Here is a 21,507-nt window from a genome sequence, read left to right as displayed (position 1 = left end):
GTGGACGTTTGCAAGACAACAACCATCTGCACGAACAGTTCGACGACGTTTGCAGCAACACGGACTATCAGCTCGGAGACCGTGGCTGCGGTTACCCTTGACGCTGCATCACACACAGGAGCGCCTGCGATGGTGTACTCGACGACGAACCTGGGTGCACGAATGGCAAAACGTCGTTTTTTCGGACGAATCCAGGTTCTGTTTACAGCATCATGATGGTCGCATCCGTGTTTGGCGACATCGTGGTGAACGCACATTGGAACCGTGTATTCGTCATCGCCATACTGGCGTATTACCCGGCGTGATGGTATGGGGTGCCATTGGGTACACGTCTCGGTCACCTCTCGTTCGCACTGACGGCACTTTGAACAGTGGACGTTACATTTCAGATGTGTTACGACCCGTGGCTCTACCCTTCATTCGGTGCCTGCGAAATCCTACATTTCGGCAGGATAATGCACGACCGAATGTTGCAGGTCCTGTACCGGCCATTCTGGATACAGAAAATGTTCGACTGCTGCCCTGGCCAGCACATTCTCCAGATCTCTCACCAACTGAAACCGTCTGGTCAATGGTGGTTGAGCAACTGGCTCGTCACAATACGCCAGTCATTACTCTTGATGAACCGTGGTATCATGTTGAAACTGGTTGAAGCTTCATGGGCAACTGTACCTGTACACGCCATCCAAGCTCTCTTTGACTCAATGGCGAGGCGTATCAAGGCCGTTTTTACGGCCAGAGGTGGTTGTTCTGGGTACTGATTTCTCAGGATCTATGCACCCAAATTGCATGAAAATGTAATCACATGTCAGTTCTAGTATAATATATGTGTGCAATGAATACCCGTTTATCATCTGCATTTCTTCTTGGTGTAGCAATTTTAATGGCCAGTAGTGTATTTTGCTGACACCGATCTATATAAGAGAAATCAGTGATTGCACGGAAACATATAGGTGTTCATTTTTGCCGCTCGCTGTTCAAAATTGGAATAATAGGGAATTATTTCGAAGGTTGTTCGACGAACCCTCTGCCAGGCACTTAAGTGTGATTTTCAGATATCCATGTAGATGTAGATGTTAGTAGCGATCTGGTCTGCGTGTCCAAAACAGAACAGCAGCCAATCTGCGTGGCTATCTATTCCGCAAGACGTCTCGTTACCTTTTGGAAGATATGTGCTACCACATGCCTATGTACAGGCCACGCTATCCCTGGAAGATACCATACTCCGTCAATCCTATGTGGTAAGGATCCCAGACCGCGCAGCAGTACTCCAAATGAGGACGGACAAGTGCAGTGTAGGCAGTCTCTGTAGCAGATCTGTTGCATCCTCTAAGTGTTCTGCCAATAAAAAGGTCTTTGGTATGCCTTCTGCATAGCATTTTCTGTGTTTTCTTTCCAATTTAATTGTTTGTAATTGTAATTACTAGCTATTTAGTTGAATTTACCACGTATAGATTGGTGTCGTTTATAGTGTAACCAAAGTTTAACGGATTCGTGTGGATGACTTCACACTTTTCATTATTTAGCGTCAACTGCAATTAACACACCTTACATACCATCAGAATCGTATTTGATCAATGTAACTCCATCTTCCGGTGGAGTATGGGACTACGGCTGTTCAGTGTTTAATAAAAACAATACCAGTCGCTGTTGTATAGGTTTATTTCTAGGCAACCAGTTCCGACGTTACACTACGTCATCTTCAGGCCTAAACTGTGGAAGATATAACAGATAAATAATCACATGTTGAAATACAGACCATATTGACTAAAAGAATCAGGTGCTGCACATTACTTTACGTAATTAGAATTATACAGCGATGTTTTATCAGAGCAATAAATCATATTGAAATACAATGTGTTACATGTAAATTTCCTTAATTACAAGATCTCGGTCTTAATAAAACTCCATAATACACCGTAATATACACTATCAGATTTAATTAGTTTTCATACATATTGTAAAATCTTCAGTATCGTCATGTATTGATAAAACAGAAGTGTAGCCATCAGTCCAGCATATTTACTGTCTTCAAAACGTATGACTCTACATGGCAGACGCCTTGTTTAGTCAAAAGGCGAAAGACGGGTAAGAGGGACCAACAAATCACACGTAAAACAGACTGATGGTTACATTACAAGGTTACATTTTGAGCATTTATTGTATTAATGTGGCGTTTGCAGGTAATGACGCTGTAACAGCATGCGTTCTCAGAAATAATAAGTTCACAAAGGTATACGTATCACATTGGAACAACGGAAATAAAATGTTCAAACGTACCTACGTTCTGTATTTTAATTTATAAAACCTACATGTTACCAACTGTTCGTCTAAAATTGTGAGCCATACGGTTGTGTTTATTAGAGCGCCATCTATCACAAAGCGAAAAAAGTGGTCCAACTAGAACAGGGCTTCACAACATACGTGCTCGCGGAGCAAGCTGTGAGCAGCAAGGCGCGAGCACGCTACCCCCACTACCGGACCAGAGCGGAGAGTGGGGAGGGTCACGTGGGGCACACAACAGCTGCCGCCAGTCAATGTAAATCCGCGGCCACCTGCAGGGATATCACTCACGAATTATTACTGTGACAAATGAAACAAATAAAGGAGAATGTACACGTGCCACATAATTTTATTAGCTTGGTGTATGCCTCTACATTCGCATTAATTTGTGAACTGTTACACAATAAAAGATGTCACTGAAGTGTGGGATTCTCGGTTATCTTGTACTTTTTGCCCTTTACAATTGCGTCTAAGTTCGGAGTAATTGTTCTTGTGCATTGTAGATGCAGTGTGCAGTTTAAATTTCGATCAGACAATGCGTTTCTCAAGCGCGTCTTGTTACATTTCATTGCAGAGAACAGTTGTTCACAAACATACGTGGAACCGAACATTGATATTATTGTAGCCGCCAATTTGTGTAAACGAGGAAATCTATTATGAGGAAAGTGTCTGTAGAATTCCAAAATGTTTTTCTTGTGCCGAAATTTGTCTCTGTATTCGCTGTCACACTGGAGGTCAATAATTTCTAGTTGCAGCTCACGACGAATCTCTTCAATATACGCTGAATACGGAGAGGAGAACAGATCAAAATCACTGTCTAGTGCTGTCAGATCTTGAAAGCGTTGATCAAATTCTTCCTTAAGGGCAACTAAACTATGTGAATAACGTTCACAGTCTTTGTGAACATCTTGCACGGATGATAATTTAGGAAAATGAGCTAGATTTCTTGTTCCCAGTTGACTCACCCAAAGCATCAATTTCATTTTAAAAGTTCGTGTTCGATCTATGAAATGAGTAATTAGCAGATCTTTAATCTTGTAGTGAAATGTTCAAAGCATTCAGATGGCTAGTTAAATCTGCTAAGAACGCGAGATCACATTTCCATGAAGGCTCTTTCAATTCAGGAACACACGTTACGACGGCAGTTCTATAAGTAATGCAACACATTTTTTTTTTCTCGGCCAATTTTGGTTGAAAAAACCGGAAATTTCTTGTGGAATATTTTCAAACATTCCCGCTTCGTCTCGTACAGTTTCATTGACTTCCGACAGGTGGCAGCGCTGTATGGAGCTGTTAAAATGGCGTCTGTAACAGATGTGCGTTGCAAACAACGGGCAGTGATCGAGTTTCTTTTGGCGGAAAACCAAGGCATCTCAGATATTCGTAGGCGCTTGCAGAATGTCGACGGTGATCTGGCAGTGGACAAAAGCACGGTGAGTCGTTGGGCAAAGCGTGTGTCATCATCGCCGCAAGGTCAAGCAAGACTGTCTGATCTCCCGCGTGCGGGCCGGCCGTGCACAGCTGTGACTCCTGCAATGGCGGAGCGTGCGAACACACTCGTTCGAGATGATCAACGGATCACCATCAAACAACTCAGTGCTCAACTTGACATCTCTGTTGGTAGTGCTGTCACAATTGTTCACCAGTTGGGATATTCAAAGGTTTGTTCCCGCTGGGTCCCTCGTTGTCTAACCGAACACCATAAAGAGCAAAGGAGAACCATCTGTGCGGAATTGCTTGCTCGTCATGTGGCTGAGGGTGACAATTTCCTGTCAAAGATTGTTACAGGCGATGAAACATGAGTTCATCACTTCGAACCTGAAACAAAATGGCAATCAATGGAGTGGCGCCACACCCACTCCCCTACCAAGAAAAAGTTTAAAGCCATACCCTCAGCCAGTAAAGTCGTGGTTACAGTCTTCTGGGACGCTGAAGGGGTTATTCTGTTCGATGTCCTTCCCCATGGTCAAACGATCAACTCTGAAGTGTATTGTGCTACTCTTCAGAAATTGAAGAAACGACTTCAGCGTGTTCGTAGGCACAAAAATCTGAACGAACTTCTCCTTCTTCATGACAACGCAAGACCTCACACAAGTCTTCGCACCCGAGAGGAGCTCACAAAACTTCTGTGGACTGTTCTTCCTCATGCACCCTACAGCCCCGAGCTCGCACCGTCGGATTTCCATATGTTTGGCCCAATGAAGGACGCAATCCGTGGGAGGCACTACGCGGATGATGAAGAAGTTATTGATGCAGTACGACGTTGGCTCCGACATCGACCAGTGGAATGGTACCGTGCAGGCATACAGGCCCTCATTTCAAGGTGGCGTAAGGCCGTAGCATTGAATGGAGATTACGTTGAAAAATAGTGTTGTGTAGCTAAAAGATTGGTGAATAATCTGGTGTATTTCAATGCTGAATAAAACAACCCTTGTTTCAGAAAAAAAATGTGTTGCATTACTTATTGAACTGCCCTCGTATTTATTTCCATGAACATATTTATCCCATCTAATAGGCAAAAAAATCGATTTAATAATTCGCCACGACTAAGCCAGCGGACCTCGCTGTAATAAGGCAGCCTACCATACAGGCTTTCATGCTCAAGAAAGCTTTTAAATAGCCTGTGTTGTAGCCCATGCTTCCTTATATAATTGGTTGTACGAACAACCACACTCATCACATTTTTTAGAGTGATACTCTTTGCACATAAGTTTTCCTGGTGGATCACAAAGGTATCGTCGTTATATTTTAATTGTATTCAAATGCATGTTATTATTATTATGACCGACCAAATCGTAACAAATCGCGCGGCGTGCGTTTTTAACGATAGCTTAACACTCGCCCAGCCTTTATTCGTGCGATATTATATATAAATATACAGACAGGACCGAAAGATCGATCTCTCTACCGTAACCAATGGAAGCAAATACGCTTTTCAAGTTCCGTTACCTCTATCTTGACTCGTATTGTTACATTAGGTTTAAATAGTTCTCAGTTCTTGGGGACTGATGACCTCAGATGTTAAGTCCCATAGTGCTCAGAGCCTTTTTTTTTTTTTTAGGTGTTCTAGGGTGGTCAGCTATCCACGAAACGACGTTCTGTTTTTTGAGTGGCGTAGCGCACAACGCGTTACGCACTACACGCCGTAAACACGTTCAGCCGTGTACAAGTAAATAGGAAGCTAAACTGAAACGATGGACGTGCGACTAAAAGCTTGCGCGGTTTTATTTAATTGTTGCCGACGCGTTCAGTGTGACAGCGGAAGGAAGAAACCGTGGGCGAGGGAGCAGGAGCATTAACTCTCTCTGCTTGTTCCTCTTCTGTAACGATTTCGCTACGCAGTTGCTTCACGGTTATCGATTACACGCAGTTGTGCGGTCAATCAGTGAGACATCATAACTAGATAGAGCTAGAGACCGCCAGTCTAAATTTTTAAAATATTGTAAACATAAAGCGAAAATACGTATCGTCACTAGTTTTTAGTTAAAATACGCAATAACCGTAGAAAAGGAGCCAAATATGCAGATGCATATGCAACATGCAAATGCATATAATCTGGTCTCTAATTATAACACTTAAGCTCATGAAATCATCGAGGACGACTGCAATGTAGGAACCAAAATTACTAATGTTGTGTAGGTCGACATCGCACGATTTTTAAACTACGGAAACTAGTCGTCACGTTTGGCAGTTAACAGTACACCTTGAGGAAGGCGTCTTGCAATAGTCGCCGAAACGTCGGAATTTTATAGTTGACGCTGCGGCCTCAAACCCAGAAGAATTTTATTGACAGTGACAACGAAGATTAGATGGGTAGATCACATAACTAATGAGGAGATACTGAATAGAATTGGGGAGAAGAGGAGTTTGTGGCACAACTTGATGAGAAGAAGGGACCGGTTGGTAGGACAGGTTCTGAGGCATCAAGGGATCACAAATTCAGCATTGGAGGGCAGCGTGGAGGGTAAAAATCGTGGAGACCAAGAGATGAATACACTAAGCAGATTCAGAAGGATGTAAGTTGCAGTAGGTACTGGGAGATGAAGAAGCTTGCACAGGATAGAGTAGCATGGGGAGCTGCATCAAACCAGTCTCTGGACTGAAGACCACAATAACAACGTGACAACGGCCGCGGAAGCCTACATTTACAAATGTAGTGTTGATTTCACAGTTTCAGAACGATCGCGGGAAGGAATTACTTGCATAAAATATCAGGAAGTGTGGGTAGGGAGCGGTTTAAAGTGGAACGACCACATAAAATTCACCATGGGTGAAGCAGATACAAGATTCATATTGACTGGAAGAGTCCTCAGGAAGTGTAGTAGACATACGAGGGTCACTCTGAAAGAAAAGCACACTATTTTTTTTTAAATCCATCTTTTATTGTACATGTTTGAAAGTTAAAGAATGTGTAGATACAGCCTTTAGGAACAATATTTTCATTTCTCCACATAATTTCCATCCCTCTCAGCTGCCTTACGCCATCTTGGAACCGGCGCCTGTATACCCGCACGGTACAATTCTGGAGCAACCTGTTGGAGCCACTGTTTGGCAGCGTGCACAAGGGAGTCATCATCTTCAAACCTTGTTCCACGAAGAGAGTCTTTCAGTTTCCCAAAGAGATGATAGTCACATGGAGCCAGGTCAGGACTGTAAGGCGGGTGTTTCAGTGTTGTCAATCCGAGTTTTGTGATCGCTTCCATGGTTTTTTGACTGACATGTGGCCGTGCATTGTCCTGCAACAGCAAAACGTCCTGCTTTTGCCGATGTGGTCGAACACGACTCAGTCGAGCTCAAAGTTTCTTCAGTGTCGTCACATATGCATCAGAATTCATGGTGGTTCCACTTGGCACGATGTCCACAAGCAAGAGTCCTTTGGAATCGAAAAACACCGTAGTCATATTTTTTCCAGCAGAAGGTGTGGTTTTGAATTTTTTTTCTTGGGTGAATTTGCATGATGCCACTCCACTGATTGCCTCTTCGTCTCTGGTGAAAAATGATGGAGCCATGTTTCATTACCTGTCAGAATTCTTCCAAGAAATTCATCTCCAACATTCTCGTACTGTTCCAAAAGTTCGCTGCATACCGTTTTTCTTGTTTTTTTGTGAGCCACTGTCAACATCCTGGTAACCCACCAGGCACAAACCTTTTTTAACGCCAACACTTTCAGTATTCTGCAAACCCTTCCTTCCCCTATCACAACGTAGTGTGACAATTCGTTCACTGTGATGCGTCTGTCAGCAGTCACCAATTCGTTAACTCTCTGCCCAGTGTCTGGAGTGTGTGCAGTACGAGGCCTGCCGCTGCGAGGACAATCCTCAACATTGCCGTGCCCGGTTTCATCGCGTAACCTGCTCGCCCACCGACTAACTGTACTGCCATCGACAGCAGCATCTCCGTACACCTTTTTGAACCGCTTGTGGATGTTTCCCACTGTCTTCTTTTCACAGCACAGGAATTCTATGACAGCACGTTGCTTCTGACGAACTTCAAGTGTAGCATCCATCTTGAAGACATGCTGTGACAGCGCCACTCACGGGAACAGGTTGAACTAAGTTTGAAAACAAGCGGGAAGGATGTATCTGCACACTGTACACTTTCACACATGCAGAATGAAAACTGTATTTTTACAAAAATAGTGTGCATCTCTTTTAGAATGGATTGGATTGTTTGGAGGAAGAGACCAAACAGCGAGGTCATCGGTCTCATCGGATTAGGGAAGGAAGGGGAAGGAAGTCGGCTGTGCCCTTTCAAAGGCACCATCCCGGCATTTGCCTGGAGCGATTTTGGGAATTTCACGGAAAACCCAAATCAGGATGGCCGGACGCGGGATTGAACCGTCGTCCTCCCGAATGCGAGTCCAGTGTGCTAACCACCGCATTTTTTTGGAGTGACCCTCGTATGAAGGAGGTAGCTTATAAAAGCCTCGTTCAAACAAAGCCTGAATATTGCTCGTCAGTCTCGGTTCCATACCAGACAGGACAAACAGAGAAGATCCAAAGAAGAGCAGTGCATTTCTCTACAAGCTCATTTACTGAGCGCGAAAGTGCCACAGAGAGGCTCAGTGAACTCCTGTGGCAGACGCTGCAAGAGAGGCATTCTGCATCACGGTGTGCTCTACTGCTAAAGTTTCGAGTCCTTACAAGAGTTAATCAATATATTGCTTACTCCTACACTCATGCTCATAAATTAAGAATAATTGCAGTATGTGGTGCCACACAACGTGGCACTACACAAAACTGGCGCTAATAGCATAGGCGCGGTATTGGTGATAAGTTGAGAAAACCGTCCCAAAACACATGTGCTACAAAACGCCACTGTTTCCTGCGCATGTACCCCGACATGAATATGGGATATGATCACCATGCATACGTACACTGACCACACAATGGGTTGGCATACTCTGGATCAGGTGGTCGAGCAGATGCTGGGGTATAGGTTCCCATTCTTGCACCAGTGCCTGTCAGAAATCCTGAAGTGTCGTGGGGGTTTGAAGACGTGCAGCGATACGTTGACCGAGAGCATCCCAGATGTGCTCAATGGGGTTTAGGTCTGGAGAAGAGGCAGGCCACTCCATTTGTCTGTTTCGCCTGTTTCAAGATACTCTTCCACGAAGACAGCTCGGTGGGGCTGTGCATTATCATCCATCAGGAGGAAGGTGGGACCCACTGCACCCCTGAAAAGGTGGACATGTGCAAAATGACATCCTGATACACCTGACCTGTTACAGTTCCTCTGTCAAAGACATGCAGGGGTGTACGTGCACCAATCATAATCCCATCCCACATCATCAAACCACGATCTCCATGCAGGTGCCTTTCAAGGACATTAAGGGGTTGGTATCTGACTCCTGGTGCACACCAGATGAAAACCCGGCCACAATCACTGTTCAGACTATACACGGACTCATCCGTGAACATAACCAGGGGACCACTGTTCCAATGTCCACGTACTTTACGGGCTCTCCTGTGACCATGGGTCAGTGGACTGCGTCTTGCAGGTCTCCAGGTGAATAAACCGTCTCTGTTCAGCCATCTGTAGACTGTGTGTCTGGAGACAACTATTCCAGTGGCTGCGGTAAGGACCCGATCGAGGCTACCTGCAGTACTCCGTGGCCGTCTGTGGGCACTGATGGTCATATATCGGTCTTCTTGTGGTGTTGTACACTGTGGACGTCCCGTACTGTAGCGCCTGGACACGTTTCGTGTCTGCTGGACTCGTTGCCATAATCTTGAGATCACACTTTGTGGCACATGGAGAGCCCGTGCTATGACCTGCTGTGTTTGACCAGCCTCCAGTCGCCCTAGTATTCTACCCCTCATAATGTCATCAATATGTGTTCTTTGAGCCATTTTCAACACACATTCACCATTAGCACGTCTGAAAAGGCCTGTACACTTACTCGCTTCACCATGCTCTGACATGGACTGACACACCTCTGCATACGTGGACTGCTGCCAGCGTCACCATGTGAAGACCGCAGGTCAAATGCACTGCATGGCCATACCGCAAGGTAATTTAAACCCGCAAACCGTCCACCAGAGCGCTGTTTCACCATGTATGAGCATTATCCTTAATTTATGAGCATGAGTGTACATACAGGGTTGAAAAAAATTGTGTTATAAAATTTTTACCCTGGATGGCTGATGCCAGTAGGGACCAAAATTACTAATGTTGTGTAGGTCGACAAGCGCCATTTTTAAACTGCGGAAACTTGGCGCCATGCACTCCGATTGGCTGTGGGATTGCCCTGTTGAAGTTCATCGGGTGACGGGCAGCGCTATGGTTCTCAGTCCACACACACACAAATTTGCCTCACCCCGTCACTGCCCTAACGTGATACGCACACGTGTCCAATAGACCTTGCCATTTGTCTCCACCTCATGTCAGAGGCATTCACACGCAAGCTTTGCCTCAGAGCACACACACGTCACCTGCAATCTAGTCACACAGTAAGCATGGTGGCACAGTATTCATTTGAAGAACACCGAGATGTGGTATTTGTTTTTGGACTAGCCGACGGTAATGAGCATGAAGCTGGACGGTTGTATGAGGAACGGTACCCAGCAGGACGCCACCCACACTCGCAAACGTTTACAGCAGTTCACCGGTGACTTGGCGAAACAGGCTCGTTAGCAGGATATCACGGTGATGCTGGAAGACCTGGAGCACGACGGGATGTTGCATTTGAAGCGACAGTTCTGGAGCGCATCGAGGAAGCGTCTACAAGTACTCGAGTGGTTGGACACGATGTGGGGGTCACTCATCGGTTTGAGGGATGACGGCCAGCATCCATTTAGTTTCCGCCCTGTCCAAGACATAAAACCTGTGGCGGACTATGAACATGGGCTAGGGTTTTGCCAGTGGTTTCTGCAAAGTGTTGCACGAGATCCCGACTTCCTCCCCGTTGCATTGTTTACTGACGAGAGCACCTTCCATCGGGATAGCCTTTACAACACTCGAAACATTTATTACTGGGCAAGGGGAAATCCTCATGTCACGTACGTCCACGGACACCAGGAACGATTTTCGCTCAACGTTTGGGCAGGCATTTTGGCTGACGATCTGATTGGGTCGGTCCATATACCTCCTCGACTTACCGGGGCACATTACTTTCACTTTTTGCAAGAAACTCTACCCAGCCTGCTGGAAGATGTTCCCCTGGACATACGGCTACGCATGTGGCTGTAGTACGATGGGGTGCCCACACATAACATTTGTGCTGTGTGTGGATACTTAAATGGACTCTTCGACGGCCAGATAATTCGGCAGAGGTGCTCGTAGGCCCCCGCGATCACCAGACCTCACGCCACCAGATTTTTACCTGTGGGGATTTTTCGAGGTTCTAGTTCACCCACCCGGACTCTAAATACTTAGGAACATTGGGTAATTAATGGATCACATTCAGCATGCCACCAATCTTTGAAAGAATTCGACAAAACACCGTTCGACATTACCAAGCTTGTGTCGCATCAGGGGGTCGCCAGTTCGGGCAACTGCTTTAAGTAAACATGTCCTGCTACAAAAAAAGGCCCTTTTCAGGGCCGACACAATTTGTAAAAGACTTTCTGTATGCAAACTAACAGCTATTAATGGGTTTGTTTACAGTACATCTTATCATGAAACTATAATTGATGTGTCGGGACCCTGGTGGATTCGCCCCCAGGCCCCCTGAGTGGAAGGCTTGTAACCTCCCCCCTCACTTATCGACCTTAATGACAGTGAAAAATTAAACCGCGTGTACCTAATGGAAATTTGGGAAAAGCAATCGTCACCGAAGTTAATCTATCGGTAAAGAGGGAGGAAAGGGTTACATCTAAATGAAAGGAAAAATGCAAATGAAACTGGTGGAAATTAATTTTGAAAAGGGGTAAAGTTAATAAAGAAAGTAAATGTGCGGCCGTTACGTTAACAATTAACTAGCGGTAATTAGATATTTGAGATTTGGGGGAAATCACGGTCGCCAGTCCTAAGGACAATTACTACAGTAACTGAAAAAGAAAGGTTATTACACATATAATTAACACTAGAAGCGTGGCAACTGAAGGTTGACACGTGTAGTGTGAAAACTGAAAGTTTGTCAGAAGTAATAAATTTCGCTACACTCTGACTTAATTTAGCAAAAGAATTAATAAAACCGGAAAATCGAAAGTTAATTTAGTGACTGAAGTTAATAGTGAGCTTTCTTTCTGAAGCACATTGAAATCCAGTAAAATACGGTTAGTCTTGGACTACCTCAACAATCATTTCAAAAGCAACTTGACTCTACGCAATTTAGAAACAAGGGATTTTACTTTGAACTTGAATTAAATGATTCTGAACTATTAACAATAGTAAAATTTAGTACGTACCAAGCTGAGCTGCAGTCACAGGTAAGCTAAAATAAGGTAACAAAACTCGCACTCTTAATTTGTGCTCGTGTAACCTAAATATTGTAGCCAGCTACTGAACTTTGAAATTAAAGCAGTGAAATCTAATTATATTATTTTAATGCTGGCGTTTGAATTTCAACGACACTCGGGTTCATTTCGGAAAAGGAAGGGACCCTGCTTGGCAATGCAATTGGGACAATGAGCAACAAAGGTTCATGCTAAGTTGCTGTAATTTTGCGAGGCAAATGGAACAATTTGAAAAGCTGAGGTCTGCCATACAGTTCTGAAACTTTACGTGCTTTTAGTCTTCCTTGTTGGTTGATTGAAGGTTTGAAGCCGTCGATCGAGGAGGTGGCGACAGTCACTCATTGTCGGCCGTCGCTGTTGCAGAAGCTGGATGTTGGCGCGCCTTCTTCTCGACACGGTCACCAGGCGAAACGGGCTCTTGATGTGCGCCAGCTAATGCTTCCCGTCCGCGACACCATGTCAGAAACTATCATCGCGAGTCGAGCGCAATTACATGCTGCCAAACCCCGAAAGCGCGGCAACTCGCGGGAGCGTCACACAACACACCTGCTCCACTCGCTACTCCCGCCAGACTCTCACTCTGCTCTGCCCGCGCTCCACGCGGCAGAGTTAACACTACCAAAGATCCTACACACTTTGAGTCTTCACACGACCTATCGATGTAATCGTTCGATAGCAGTTTTCCCTAGGCAAGACCCAGCGTAAAAATACAAATAATATTTACGAAACAAACCAATTATACATCGACATAAATGCATAAATATATATATACAATTAGTAAAACAATTACAATATGTAAAGACACAGAAATGTCATATCTTGCGGTAACAAAACAAGGAAAAAAATAATAGTACAATAGATAGAAATAGGAGGATATGCATTTCCGGCGTTACAGGCTGGAGTGGTACCACCGAACATGCCGGCTATCTCGGATACATTGCAATCTCTGGCAGGCAAAGCATTCGAGGTCATGCCTTGTCCAGAGCATCTGGCAGCAGGGCAATCCAGCAGCCAATTGGAGAGTGTGGTGCCAAGTTTCTGTAGTTTAGAAATTTTCCACTGTCGACCTACACAACATTAGTAATTTTGGTTCATACTGGCATCAGGTATCTAGGATTAAAATTTCGTAACATAATTTTTCTCGCTGGCTGGAGTGGCTTTGCGGTTCTAGGCGCTACAGTCTGGAACCGAACGACCGCTACAGATGCAAGTTCGAATCCTGCCTCGGGCATGGATGTGTGTGATGTCCTTAGGTTAGTTAGCTTTAATTAGTTCTAAGTTCCAGGCGACTGATGACCTCAGAAGTTAAGTCACATAGTGCTCAGAGCCATTTGAACCATAATTTTTCTCCATCCTGTATATCTCGCGAGAAGGACAGGAGGGTAAGATTTGAGAGACTCAAACTCACATGGAGGCTTACCAGCAACCGTTCATCGCATGAACTGTTCGTGAATGGAACAGGAAAATGGGAAAGTGACACTGTTGCACAAAGTACCCTCCGCTACACACTGCAACGTAGCTTCCTAAGTACAGATGGAGCTGATGATGTAGATCCAGATGTATATGTCATTTTCAAAGGAACCATACCTGCATTTGCCTTGTTGATGATGGATATTACTCCCGAATGGAATAAAAGTTTAGTCAGATAATTACTGTAATGTGATTAACAACTTTTCCTATTTTGAAGGATCACTGTTCAACATGTCCCTTTCACATTAGTATACTAATACACATTGCTTTTACTATTGACACATGCATGTTAGCAATGAATCATTTTGTTTTTATAGCAGGCAGTACATCATGACCATTTCTGTCGAGCTGGAGATGAAGCCGCCTCCTGAACATGCAACTGAAGGAAGCCGAAGAGCCAGCAGACTGAGGCAGCACCTGGCCGCCATTGCTAGTGAGTACAAGTCTGCCAACTGCCTTACACACGGCTGGTCCAATGTGATTGCTCAACACCATATTCCTAAAAATAGTTACACCTAGCAGTAGTGGCGCTGTACTGGCACAAAGACAGTCTGCATTGTTGCCAGATCTTCCAAAATTCAGGGATCAAGCTTACACTGTTGCCAGATATCCCAAAAGGGTCAATGTCCTAAGGCCATTATCCTCTGTATCTTCAAGGTCGTGGGCCAATGTCCTACTTTGTCAGAGTCCTCTAAGACTGGTCACAGAAGACTTGTATGCAGTCCACTTTGTGCAATTACTGTGTTTTCCTAATGTTCTACCAATGAATCACAGTCAGTGATCTGACTTACCTTTAAATAGGCCAACTGGTCACAACATTCCACATCCTTAGAAACTGCTACTCCCAGGTATTTCTACGAGCTGACCTGTACCAATTGTGACTCATTGATATAGTAGTCGGAGAACTCTACGTTTACGTGTCTTTCGCAAAATAAAACAAAAATTTCACTCTGCTCAGCAGTGATAATTTTTGCACGAATCTGGAATCTCAGAAAGCTCTCATGGGACACCTGTCCAGGTTTGGTTTTCAGCTAGCTGCCATGTAAGACCTTGTACACTTCAAAAGTGAGGAGAAAAATGTGCAGTACACATGATGATGAACTCGCACCATATGCAATAGCATCTAAATTAATTTACTTAATAATCATAAGTACACCTCTACATTTGAACCATTTGAAACAGAAAGTACATCGAGACTGTTTTTAATTTCTTGCCATGTTCTTTGTAACACATGCTGTGGCACTGTTGCAATCCCATCAGATGTCTCAACATAGTCATGTTATCCGCTATAATTGCATCCACACAGTCCTCTACGAGTCTCAACAAACGAAAATATGGCTGACAGCGGAATAAGTGTGCAAGGAATAGAAAAGCCACTGAAATCACTCAACAGAGGAAAGTCCACTGGACCTGACGGGATACCAGTACGATTCTACACAGAGTACGCGAAAGAACTTGCCCCCCTTCTAACAGCCGTGTACCGCAAGTCTCTAGAGGAACGGAAGGTTCCAAATGATTGGAAAAGAGCACAGGTAGTCCCATTCTTCTAGAAGGGTCGTCGAGCAGATGCACAGAACTATAGACCTCTATATCTCTGACATCGATCTGTTGTAGAATTTTTGAACATGTTTTTTGCTCGCGTATCGTGTCGTTTCTGGAAACCCAGAATCTACTCTGTAGGAATCATCATGGATTCCGGAAACAGCGATCGTGTGAGGCCCAACTCGCTTTATTTGTTCATGAGACCCAGAAAATATTAGATACAGGCTCCCAGGTAGATGCTACTTTCCTTGACTTCCGGAAGGCGTTCGATACAGTTCTACATTGTCTCCAGATAGACAAAGTAAGAGCCTACGGAATATCAGACTAGCTGTGTGGCTGGATTGAAGAGTTTTTAGCAAACAGAACACAACATGTTGTTCTCGATGGAGAGACGTCTACAGATGTTAAAGTAACCTCTGACGTGCCACAGGGGAGTGTTAAGGGACCTTTCTTTTCACAATATATATAAATGACCTAGTAGATAGTGTCGGAAGTTCCATGCGGCTTTTCGCGGATGATGCTGTAGTATACAGAGAAGTTGCAGCATTAGAAAATTGCAGCGAAATGCAGCGGATAGGCACTTGGTGCAGGCAACTGACCCTTAACATAAACAAATGTAATGTATTGCGAATACATAGAAAGAAGGATCCTTTAGTGTATCATTATATGAAAGCGGAACAAACACTCGTAGCAGTTACTTCTGTAAAATATGTGGGAGTATGCGTAGGGAACTATTTGAAGTGGAATGATCATGTAAAATTAATTGTTGGTAAGGCGGGTACCAGGATGAGATTCATTGGGAGAGTGCTTAGAAAATGTAGTACATCAACAAAGGAGGTGGCTTACAAAACACTCGTTCGACCTATACTTGAGTATTGCTCACCAGTGTGGGATCCGCACCAGGTCGGGTTGACGGAGGAGATAGAGAAGATCCAAAGAAGAGCGGCGCGTTTCGTCACAGGGTTATTTGGTAAGCGTGATAGCGTTATGGAGATGTTTAGCAAACTTGAGTGGCAGACTCTGCAAAAGAGAGGCGCTCTGCATCGCGGTGTAGCTCGCTGTCCAGGTTTCGAGAGGGTGCGTTTCTGGATGAGGTATCGAATATATTGCTTCCCCCTACTTATACCTCCCGAGGAGATCACGAATGTAAAATCAGAGAGATTCGAGCGCGCACGGAGGATTTCTGGCAGTCGTTCTTCCCGCAAACCATACGCGACTGGAACAGGAAAGGGAGGTAATGACAGAGGCACGTAAAGTGCCCTCAGCCACACACAGTTGGGTGGCTTGCGGAGTATAAATGTAGATGTAGATGTAGATGTAGAAACTGAGCGTAGTAAAGTCAGGGGAACGTGACCAGGCATTGGGTCCTCTGCATCTGATCCAGCGCAGCGAGTAGGAAATTTCTTAGCCATTAACTTGTGAACAGGTATTGACCAATGCAGAGGAACTTAGTCCTGTAGGATGATGGTTTTGCGTTGCCAGCCTCGTATCTGACAGTATGCAAACTGCTCCAACATGTCCAGACACACTGACCCGTTCAGTGTGTTCTCTGCAAAGAAGAACAGTCCAGCAATGCAAGACGTTCAGTTTAGCACCATTATGAACATGTTCAGTGATAGTGTGCAGATTTTGCAAGTCCCAGATCTGAATGTTATACCGATTAATCGTTCCTGATACATGAAGGATTGCCTCATCTGAGAACAGCCGTCTTTCCAGGAACTGGGTGTTCATGCCAGTATGTTGCAGCATATCCGTAGAAAACTGTTGTCGCCTCGGTTTGTCATTCGCCATCAAATGTTACAGACCGTGCACTTCATAAGCATACAAACAAAGATGTTGTTGTACTACAGGATGTAATGTCGCCTGGAGCACATTAACTTGCCTAGGTGCCTGCGGAATTCATACAGGGTGTAACACCTCGGTTCAGATTACAGTGATAAAAGCTATAGAAAGAATAATTTAAAATTAAGAATAGAATTTTTAGAGAGGAAAATAGTGTAGAATCAGCGTTCGGTAATTGCAGATCAAAATTATAGTATATCAGCAACTAGTTTTTACGTCTAAGTACAGCAAAGCCACGGAAGCTCCGTCATGGAGAAGGCGGTGACGTTAACTCTTGTGATGAAAAACCTATAAAAAGGCCTGATCGTCATTATTGCCGCCTTTTTTCCTTGATCGTTTCGTTAAAGGGCGGGAACCCGTGTCAGTCAGCGAGACAATAATGAGATTGGTCTTCATCGTGTTGAGATTCACGATAAACTGTTCGAATATTACGGAGATTAAAAGTGATGTAGTGTACGATCTCTGACTGTTGGTAGCAACGGAATATTAAGGGGATTTTAGGACTTTAGTGCTAGATTGGAACTTTACGGACATATAGATGACAGAAACTCAAATTATCTGCTGATACGAGTGAATTCAGAGGTACCGGTATTCAGATATTAACGCGTGCATATCGGCATTTGCGGACTATTTAGATTCCTCCAGGCTAGGAACCTTTTAAACAGACCTTCATCCATCACCATCTTAATCCTCGAATATAGAGTGAAAGTGAAATACAAGAGTGTTGTACTTATTTCATCTACCTAGTAATAATCAGTGGAGGTTTTACGGAACCAAAGCTATTCAGCAAGAAGTCAGCACCATCTAGCGGAAAGCGTAGGCATTAACTGACACGCTAACTGAAGTGAACGTTTACGTGTTTTACGGACTGCTTAATATGAACTTTTGTGATTCTTTGACATCCCCACTCCCTCCGAAAGGTGGCGCAGGCTGTCTTAATCATAAAAGGGGAGAGTTTTACCCGGGCAAATTACTAAATAAAAGCGATATTTACAAGACTCGTAGTAATAGCGAAACACAAGGCCCGCACCCTATCGGAGAGTCGTCGCTGTCGGGAAGTAAAGCCGGAAAACCTACCGACGATACGTATCTACGAGCAGACGTCTACGTGGAGTACCTAAAAAGGGGACCACAAGAGAGCTGGGGATGCTTCAAGGGGCTTTTGAGAAATGCTTTTCTCGTGTCCTCCGCTGTCTCTTATGAAACATTACGATGTGCACCACCCAAATGATTCAGAACACTTCCAGTTGCCAGAAACCTATATACTACTAGTCTTTAATTGTTTTCACAGCAGCTGCCTCACATCCATACTGCCGGGCTGGGGTGGCTGAGCAGTTCTAGGCGCTACAGTCGCGCAGGTTCGAATCCTGCTTCGGGCATGGATGTGTGTTATGTCCTTAGGTTAGTTAGGTTTAAGTAGTTCCAAGTTCTAGGAGACTGATGACCTCAGAAGTTAAGTCCCATAGTGCTCAGAGCCATTTGAACCATTTTTAGGGAGAGTTCCCATCCTTAAAATGTTTTGGAGAGCCACATTAGTGTTACTCCTGGTGAAGAGGAAAATTATCCAGACACCTGGCTGATTACCTACAAGTTCATGGCGCCCTCCATCGGTAATGCTGGAATTCAGTATGCTGTTGGTCCACCCTTAGCCTTGATGACAGCTTCCACTCTCGCAGGCACACTTTTAATCAGGTGCTGGAAGGTTTCTTGGCGAATGGCAGCCCATTCTTCACGGAGTGCTGCGCTGAGGACGGGTATTGATGTCATTCAGTGAGGCCCGGCACGAACACGGTGATACAAAACATTCCAAAGGTATCCAGAATGAGATTTTCACTCTGCAGCGGAGTGTGCGCTGATATGAAACTTCCTGGTAGATTAAAACTGTGTGCCCGACCGAGACTCATACTCGGGACCTTTGCCTTTTGCGGGCAAGTACTCTACCAACTGAGCTACCCAAGCACGACTCACGCCCCGTCCTCACAGCTTTACTTCTGCCAGTACCTCGTCTCCTACCTTCCAAACTTAATAGAAGCTTTCCTGCGAACCTTGCAGAACTTGCACTCCTGAAAGAAAGGATATTGCGGAGACATGGCTTAGCCACAGCCTGGGGGATGTTTCCAGAATGAGATTTTCACTCTGCAGCGGAGTGTGCGCTGATATGAAACTTCGTGGCAGATTAAAACTGTGTGCCAGACCGAGAGAGTTTCATATCAGCACACACTCCGCTGCAGAGTGAAAATCTCATTCTGGATATTCTACTGTTTCTGTGAGAGCCACCAGCAGACACCCAGAGTCCCAGACTGACCTCGGCCTCGCCCGGACCTGTCCGCAGTGAGCATCGGGGCGCTGGGCACGGGCACGACACTCGGCTGGACCAGCGTGGCCATCCCGGAGCTGCAGTGCGGCCGGAGCGCAGTGCTACCAGTCGTGGCAGCTGTCCTGGGTCTCGGGCTGCATGTCGCTGGGGGCGCTGGCGTTCTCGCTGCCCGTGGGGCGGCTGGCCGACGTGCTGGGACGCAAGCGGGCCGGGCTCTGCCTGGGCCCCCTCTTCCTGGCCGGCTGGGCGTTCCTCATCTGGGGAGACTCGGTGAGTCCTGCTGTACTCCTCCGCACCACCACACCGCACACCGTTCTTATTGAACTACACTACTGGCCATTAAAATTGCTATACCGCGAACATTACGTGCTACAGACGCGAAATTTAACCGACAGGAAGAAGATGCTGTTATATGCAAATGATTAGCTTTTCAGAGCATTCACACAAGGCTGGCGCCGGTGGCGACACATGCAGTGTGCTGACATGAGGAAAGTTCCCAACCGATTGCTCATACACAAACAGCAGTTGACCGGCGCCGCCTGGTGAAACGCTCTTGTGATGCCTCGTGTAAGGAGGCGAAATGCGTACCATCACATTTCCGACTTTGATAAAGGTCGGATTGTAGCTTATCGCGACATTGGTGCTCGCGTTGGACGAGATCCGATGACTGTTAGCAGAATATGGAATCGGTGGGTTCAGTAGGGTGATACGGAACGCCGTGCTGGATACGAACGGCCTCGTATCGAAATGACAGGCATCTTATCTGCATGGCTGTAACGGATCGTGCAGCCACGTCTCGATCCCTGAGTCAACAGATGGGGACGTTTGCAAGACAACAACCATCTGCACCAACAGTTGGACGACGTTTGCAGCAGCACGGACTGTCAGCTCGGAGACCGTGTCTGGGGTTACCCTTGACGCTGCATCACAGACAGGAGCGCCTGCGATGGTGTACTCGACGACGAACCTGGGTGCACGAATGGCAAAACGTCATTTTTTCGGATGAATCCTGGTTCTGTTTACAGCATCATGCTGGTCGCATCCGTGTTTGGCGACATCGCGTCGAACGCACATTGGAAGCGTGTATTCGTCATCGCCATACTGGCGTATCACCCGGCGTGATGGTATGGGGTGGCATTGGTTACACGTCTCGGTCACCTCTTGTTTGCATTGACGGCACTTTGATCAGTGGAGCTTACATTTCAGATGTGTTACGACCCGTGGCTCTACTCTTCATGCGATCCCTGCAAAACCCTACATTTAAGCAGCATAATGCACGACCGCATGTTGCAGGTCCTGTATGGGCCTTTCTGGATATAGAAAATGTTCGACTGCTGCGCTGGCCAGCACATTCTCCAGATCTCTCACCAATTGAAATGTCTGGTCAATGGTGGCCGAGCAACTGGCTCGTCACAATACGCCAGTCACTACTCTTGATGAACTATGCTATCCCGTTGAAGCTGCATGGGCAGCTGTACCTGTACACACCATCCAAGCTCTTACTCAATGCCCAGGCGTATCAAGGTCGTTATTACTGCCACAGGTGGTTGTTCTGGGTACTGATTTCTCAGGATCTATGTACGCAAATTGCGTGAAAATGTAATCATATGTCAGTTCTAGTATAATATATTTGTCCAATGAAAACCTGTTTATCATCAGCATTTCTTCTTGGTGTAGCAATTTTAATGGCCAGTAGTGTATATCAAATAACGGTTTGCATTATGACATTCAAACTGCACAGTTGGCCTCAGGGCACTGTGGAAATTAGTATGTGCATGGTTTTCTTTAATTCGTTTGGTTTAGCAATGAAGCCCTCTTTCATTTGGACGGGTTTGTCAATAAGCAGAACTGGCGCATTTGGGGAACTGAGAATTCGCATTTCTCAATCGCGAAGTCTCTTCACCCTAAACATGGGATTGTGTGGTGGACAGTGTCCAGTCACGGAATAATCGGTGCGATATTCCTCAATACCATGGTACTACCAAACTCTATGTGAAGGTTTTGGAAGATGATTTCATCCCTGTTTTCCAAAGTGCCTCTGATTTCGACGAGATGTGATGCATGCGAGACGGAGCTCGACACCATCAAAGCTGGACAGTGTTTGATGTCCTGGAGGAGCACTTTGGGGACCGTATTCTCATTCTGGGCTACTCA

At 45.4% G+C, this 21,507-nt stretch overlaps 1 protein-coding gene across 7 annotated transcripts in view; it reads left to right on the top strand.

Annotated features, from left to right (window-relative positions):
- The window catches only part of LOC126427010 (facilitated trehalose transporter Tret1-like), an 83,514-nt gene that overhangs the window by 44,097 nt on the left and 17,910 nt on the right, over positions 1-21,507 (top strand). For 3 of the 7 annotated variants that reach the window (XM_050089159.1, XM_050089157.1, XM_050089158.1), the window contains exons 2-3: positions 13,970-14,085; positions 19,369-19,623. In XM_050089159.1, the coding sequence (XP_049945116.1) occupies positions 13,983-14,085; positions 19,369-19,623 (358 nt within the window). In that variant the 5' untranslated portion in view covers positions 13,970-13,982. The remainder of the gene's footprint in view (positions 1-13,969; positions 14,086-19,368; positions 19,624-21,507) is intronic. The other 4 variants (XM_050089161.1, XM_050089160.1, XM_050089162.1 and 1 more) reach the window with 3 other exon arrangements.

This window comes from Schistocerca serialis, chromosome 11, assembly GCF_023864345.2.
Source record: "Schistocerca serialis cubense isolate TAMUIC-IGC-003099 chromosome 11, iqSchSeri2.2, whole genome shotgun sequence".
In the NCBI taxonomy this organism is placed as follows: Eukaryota; Metazoa; Arthropoda; class Insecta; order Orthoptera; family Acrididae; genus Schistocerca; species Schistocerca serialis.
The sequence above is the reverse complement of the archived record's forward strand: the minus strand, read 5'-3'. Positions and strand labels throughout refer to the sequence as shown.